Source organism: Myotis davidii, unplaced genomic scaffold (assembly GCF_000327345.1).
Source record: "Myotis davidii unplaced genomic scaffold, ASM32734v1 scaffold608, whole genome shotgun sequence".
In the NCBI taxonomy this organism is placed as follows: domain Eukaryota; kingdom Metazoa; phylum Chordata; class Mammalia; order Chiroptera; family Vespertilionidae; genus Myotis; species Myotis davidii.
The window spans coordinates 2,801,390-2,808,056 of NW_006300025.1; the positions used below are offsets into that span (position 1 = coordinate 2,801,390).

The following is a 6,667-nucleotide window of genomic DNA, read 5'->3' on the forward strand; positions in this document are numbered from 1 at the left end:
ATATATTTTCTGTTTTCTCTCTTTATCCCTCTCTCTCTCTCTCTCTCTCTCTCTCTCTCTCTCTCTCTCTCTCTCTCTCTCAGATACTTATCGCCGGCATAGCAGCCTGGATTCCCAGCAAACACTCGAGTCACAGGAACCTGATACTCCAGAGAGAAGGGAAAGTGTCCAGGTAAGAGAGAGCATTCACGCATGCCTGGGTGCCGGTGGTCCTAGGGGCTGCTGGTGCGGGTCGTGGGTGGCCCTGGTGCTCGGGAAATTCTAAGGTCTGATGGGGAAAAGGCCCCACCATCACTAAGAGCACTGAAGGCGGGGGGACAGTGACAGTGAGCCCAGAGGAAGCAGGCGGTGTGTTTGTGATGGACATGGAGCCTCACTGCTTTCTCCAGGAATATGGCTCTGCCTTCCCTCGCACCCCTCCCCGGAGCTCAGGAGGCTGAGGTGGGTGCCGCTGCTCATTGAAAGCCAGTTAAACAGTCCAGACTGTCTGAGGAGACTTGCACACTGTCCACATATGCAAACGAAGCAGCATTTTCCTTCGTGCAAACGACGGAAGCATCCACCACGGCTCCCTGGAGAGCTGTTGGCTCCGTTGTCCTGGCCTGGCCCCAGCAGGAGCCCGGCCGCCTCCTGTGCCTGATGGGTGCCGCTGATGGAGCTCGCCTGTGCTGCTCCTGCCACCCTCACCTGAAGAAGGGGAACCTGGAACAGAGGAGGCCGGTCAGCCAGGCTCGCTTTGCGGCCAACATTGTCAGCCTGGTCCCTCACCAGCGCTATGTGGCCAGCATCTCAAGGCGCGTGTCACGACACAGCTCCTTCCGCTCTGTCCTGCTGACTCCGTCATCCCAGGAGGCCCAGAACCCACCCTGAGCCCAGGATGGGGGCAGGGGTAGTGCCCAATTCCTTTACTTCTCCTTTCCACCCTTGGACAAAGCAACATGCCCTTGCCCATCAGCTCATGCAAAGAAAATCTTGGGAGAAGAGGGAGGATGTTTACCTTAGCACTAGGCCACCGGGCTTCTCCTCCTGATTTTCATATTGTCTCTGTGGAAAATGCATTCTTCTCCCACAGACCACAAAGGGACCCAGTCCGTAGCTGGCTGGGTGTTGCGTTTCCAGTGCTGATTTAGTCTCTGCACAGAGGTTGGGCCCTCCAATGGCTCAGGCACTCGCCCAGGTGCTGAAAGCCACCAAAGCAGCCTGGGCCTCCGAGAGTTGGTGACGGGCTGGGGGAGAGGAAGGCACCCTAACGCAGTGTGTGGGAAAGACGGTGGGAAATCTCCCAGAAGAAGGGACTGAGGGAAACCTGAATCGTTTGAAGAAGGTTGTATGACATGGATTAGATTGAGGGACATGACACTGATGAATGGAATGTAAAAACAAGCAAAACAAACCTCTGTGCAAGGGAACCCTATTCTGGCAAAAACTGAGTAACAGAAACTGGATTTACTGTCCTGCCTGAAACAACTAAAAACTGGCCAAAATACATGAAATTACAGTTTTTAAGTCACTGCTCCTCGGGTAACGCTGGAGAGTGACCTCTGAGTGATGGGCAAGGAGCCGGGCGAGTCCTCTGATGGCCGGACTGCTGCCTGGGGGAGTTCCCGGCCACAGCGCAGGGCGGCAGGAACCCGGGGAGCCCAGGGAGTTCCTGGGCTGTGGGGACAGATCTGTGGGTCTGTGGAGACTAAAGCCACTCAGGTTTGCAGGACAGGGTGCCCGAGGGCAGAGAGCTTCACAGAGAGGTTCCACGCCAGCAGAGGGTCACTCTTGAGTACTCAGCTGCGACGGACCAGCTCATGCATGTGAGGAAACTACTGAAGGTCAGGGTGAGTGCCCCTCCCAAAAGGATCAGAGTTCACAGTGCCCAGTGCTCACACTGCCTGACCCCATCAGCCCGGCGGGAGACCCCCACGACACAAGGCACTGGGAGAGTGCACAGAAGGGCCCTGCATCAGTAGGAACAGTTACCTCGAGAGAGAGCACAGCTCCAGGCCTAACACAGTTTTTTTTAAAAAATATATTTTATTGATTTTTTTACAGAGAAGAGGGAGAGGGATAGAGAGTTAAAAACATCGATGAGAGAGATCGATCAGGTGCCTCCTGCACACCCCCCATTGGGGATGTGCCCTCAACCAAGGTACATGCCCTTGTCCGGAATCGAACCTGGGACCCTTCGGTCCACAGGCCGACGCTCTATCCACTGAGCCAAACCAGTTCAGCCTAACACAGTTTTAAAGCAAGACTGAAAGGATCAAACTTTTTTCCAAGTACCTTAGCTGAGTCCCAGAACACAGTTCAAGAATATCTGTAGTAATATGAAATTATCATCGCCCAGTTAGGTTACATCATAATGTTCAGAATCCAGTAAAAAATGACCAGGGCCGCAAAAACTGGGAATACATGTTGCATAAAGTGGAGATGACTCAATTGAATCCAAACCAGATCTGAAGCAGATGTTAGAATTAGTGGACAAAACATTAAAACAGCTATGATAACTATATACGTTCTAAAGATTAAGGAGAGACATAAAAGCACCCCAAATAAAACTGGTAGAAATAAAACTATAATTCATGAGCTGAAAAATACACTGGAAGATTAATCACAGATCAGATGTCGCAATAAAAAAGATTAGTGAACTTGAAACAGGAATGAGAGTTTGAAAAAATGATCACTGTGGGATGACTTCAGGTACCTAATATGTATGTAATTGGAGTCCATAAAAAAGAGGAGAGAAGGTTGGAACAAAAAAACATTTGAAGAAGTAATAACTAAAAAAATTCTAAATTTTATAAAAATAATAAACCCACAAACTCAACAAATAGCAAGCACAGGGAACATGAAGAAAACATGCCATACTGTGATAATCAGATAGTGAAAAGGTAGGGGTAAAGATAACTTTTTCAGTTTGACAGTGGTTATTTTTGAAAAGTCTATATAGCTAACATCGCACCTAATGGTAAAAGAGTGAATGCTTTCCATCGAGGTCAGGAACCAGGCAAGAATGTCTCCTCTCACCACGTCCATTCAGAATTTATACTGGAGGCTGCCTACAGATGGTACAAAAAGACAAGGAAAGAAATAATAGGCATCTAGATTAGAAAGGAAGAATTAAAACTCTCTTTTATTTGAAGAGAATCATCTAGAATCTACAAAACAGTTACTGGAACTAATATGTACTTTGGCAAGTTGCTACATATACACAAAATTAATATGCAAAGTTTAATTTTACCTCTAGAGAATAGCAATGAACACTTAAATTGAAAAATTGATTCCAAAATTCACATAGAAGTGGAAAGGATCTAGAGTAACCAACACAATGTCGTTCTGGAAAAAGAACAACGTTGTAGGACTAATGCTTCTGATTTCAAGACTTACAGTTAAGTTCTTGGAATTAAGACCGTGTAGTAATGGTGTCAAGGTCAACACATAGATTAATGGAACAGAACAGAAGATCCATAGACTGAATATCTATACTAATAAAAGGGTAATATGCTAATTAGACCAGATAGACTGGATGTCTTCTGGACGTCATTCTGGATGTCCTTCCTGACAAAGCTGGGGCCTGGCCTGGGAGAAGCCACCTGCAGTCTTGGGTGCCTGTGCCAACCCAAGGGAAGGAAGCCCAGGTCCTGGGTACTTGCCGGCGTCCCGGGAGAAGCTGGCCCGGGTCCCAGGTGCCTGCGGGCAGCCAGAGGGACAGAAGCCCCGGTCCCAGGTGCCAGAGGGAAGCCGGTGCCGGCAGCTGGGGGAAGGCAGGCCTACTCTTGCACTAATTTTCGTGCACCGGGCCTCTAGTAATCTATAATAACAAAAAACAGGTCATTGTTTGGGTTGCAGAATGGCACAGGGTGGGGCGAGGGGCATGTAGAAACACAGAAGCTTTTAGTTGTGATGTGTATGCTCATTATTTTTACGAAGATTTTTTATGGGTGCATGCATACTATAGTCAAAACTTTTCAAAAGGTACACTTCAAATATATGCAGTTTATTACATGTCAGTTATACCTCAATAAAGCAGTTTTAAAAACCTAGGGCAGCCTTTAGTTTAACAGTATAAAGAAGAAAAGTATTTTATGCTAGTTATTATTACTAACATCTACAGAGAATTAGGAATTGCCAGCATTGTGCTAAACATCTGTCTGTCTTATCTCTCTCTCATCTAACTTACCTACTTATCCTTATTTTATTCTCATAACAACCTTAAGCGGTAGGTGCTGCTCTTAGCCCCCTTTTCCAGATGAGGAAACTGAGGCTCCGAAACATTCTCACTGCCACACAGCCAGCAAGCAGTGGACTTAAACCCAGGCGGTTTGCTTCAGAGCTCGGGCTCTGAGGCACTGGGCCGTTGGTGAATCCCCATGTTTTGCCATTGTCATTTGCAGGAGAAAATTGCAGAAGAAGCCTCAGTGGAGGAACTTACAACAAGACTCGGAAGCGTGATGGAGGTAGGGCTCGCGCAGGGCTTTGTGTGCTGTCTGGGTGGCTCCACGTGGTTCACTCCTCGCCTCCTGAGTCCGTGACCTTTTCTCCTCCAGGCTCCCTGCCTCTCTCTACAGGTTTCTACCTGCCACCTCCTTTAGGGTCTACTCCACAACACTTCCCTTGATTGATTTTTACTTTGCTGTGATTAATCTTCTATTCTCTATCTCTTGCACAGCTCAGACCGAGAAATTACACTTTCTCCATCAATTATTTGCAACAATTTCAGTAATTAGCCATTTTCTCTTTTTTTCCATTGTATACAAAGAAAACATTTTGTAGGGGCAAAGCATTTGTAAGAATTTTCTGCAATTCCCCACATCAGATGTACAAACATGTGCTCCTATACACACTTACATGTATAGGTCATTCATCTGCATCCCAGGTTCCCATAACTGCTTTGTCCTGTGATGGATTCAGGCCAAGGGTGGTAGCATCTTCTGCCGGTTGCTGTTCCTAGGAGAGGCCAGGTTATTGCTGTGTTTTGTGTTTTGTTTTTTATCCTCATCCTAGGGGGGAGAGACAGAGAGCGAGAGCGAGAGAGAGAGAAAGATCAGTTGGTTGCCAGTCTGGGATCTTGAGTAGGTAACCCACTCATTAAACACTCTGCATTGCTGTCCTTTCCCTTCCTTGCCTCCCTTTCCCACTCCCCTCCCAGGATCCTCTGGCTTCACTCCCCAAATAAACCTAGGTCAGAGTTTGCTTCTGGGGAGACCCACTGTAGGCCACTCGCTCCCCATGCCTTGGGGAGGAGAGAGTCAGGCATGCCGCACCCGGGAGCAGTTTTCTCTTCGCTATTTCTAAGAGGGTAGCCATTCCTTTAGGAACCCAAACGGGTGTGGTGGGGCACAGGATGGTCCCTACTGCCTCAGAAGTCTGGAACTCAGAGGGCATCTGGCCAACAAGGTGGATTGATCTCCCATATTTATTGCCTCTACCTTTTGGGGGAAACACACACACACACACACACACACACACACACACACACACTTATAACCACAACCACTGAAATAACAGTAAAGGAATAAGAAGGGCCCACATTTACAAAGACTATGAGACTGGGAGAGGTGTTGGAAGACGAGCACCTGAAAATGTTTGGCATGAGGAAAATCAGTAGTGGCGTTCACGCTGGCTTAGTCTGCTGTGGAAGGTGGGGCCAGGACTGGCCTGGGTCTGTTATGATGTGTCGGGCACATAGGCTCCTTGCAGACAGTACCTAACTTGTCATCTAGCCCCCAAGTGAAACGACCAGATGGCCTCTCTCTGGAGAGACTGAACAGAAGCGGCTCCAAATTCAGGTTCAGCCGGTGGAATAGGGAAACACAGAGAATAGAAGAATAAGTGGGATTTTTCCATTTCCAATGGAGGAACCCCCTGAATTCTCCTCCTGCTGTCTTCCCCAAATGTCAGGTCTTAGTATTAGTGTTTTATTGCTACGGCAACAAATTACCACAAACTTAGTGGCTTAATGCACAACATAAATGTGTCATCTTGCAGTTCTGGATGTAAGACACCCCAAACAGGTCTTCCTGTGCTACGATCCAGGTGCAAACAGGGCCCTATTCCTCCTGGAGGCTGGAGGGGAGATGTCATCCCTTACCAACTTCTAAAACCCAGTTGCATTCCTTGGCATGTAGCCCTTCCTCCATCCTCAAAGCTGGTAGCATGGCATCTGCTCTGACCCTCCTGACTTTCTCTTACAAGGACTCTTATGATTTGGGCCCACCCAGATCATCCAAGATAACCTCCTTGTATCAAGTCCTTAACCTAAGGACATGTACAAAGTGTCTTTTACCTTGTAAAGCAAGCATGTCAAACTCGCTGCCAGTGAGCCACATGTCTCCTCAGGTTCTGGGGATTAGGCCATGCACATCTTTGGGGACCACTGTTCTGCCTACCAAGTCCTTCATGCAGACGATTGGAGAATCTAATTCCCCTCGAAACCTGACAGGCCCAAAGAAAAGGCCTCCTGGTAATGTCCCTGGAGGTGGTCACCCAATAAAGTGCCAGGTGTGTGCTTGATCACCCCACAAAGTCAGTTGTTGAGTTTTGCTACCTCCCAAGAACCGTTGCATTTAGGAAGCTAGAAAAGTGCTGCAGTGATAATGGGCGTAAACCATGACAAAGAGGACAATGAAAAGACCTGCAACTGGAGCAGGAGCTATAAACAAGAAAGCAGGTGGTT

General features: G+C 47.8%; 1 protein-coding gene across 1 annotated transcript in view; it reads left to right on the top strand.

Annotated features, from left to right (window-relative positions):
- Window positions 1–6,667, top strand: part of CFAP61 (cilia and flagella associated protein 61) — a 230,857-nt gene that overhangs the window by 59,608 nt on the left and 164,582 nt on the right. Inside the window, 2 exon segments of the mRNA XM_015572036.1 lie at window positions 84–172; window positions 4,386–4,448. Of these exon segments, the coding sequence (XP_015427522.1) occupies window positions 84–172; window positions 4,386–4,448 (152 nt within the window).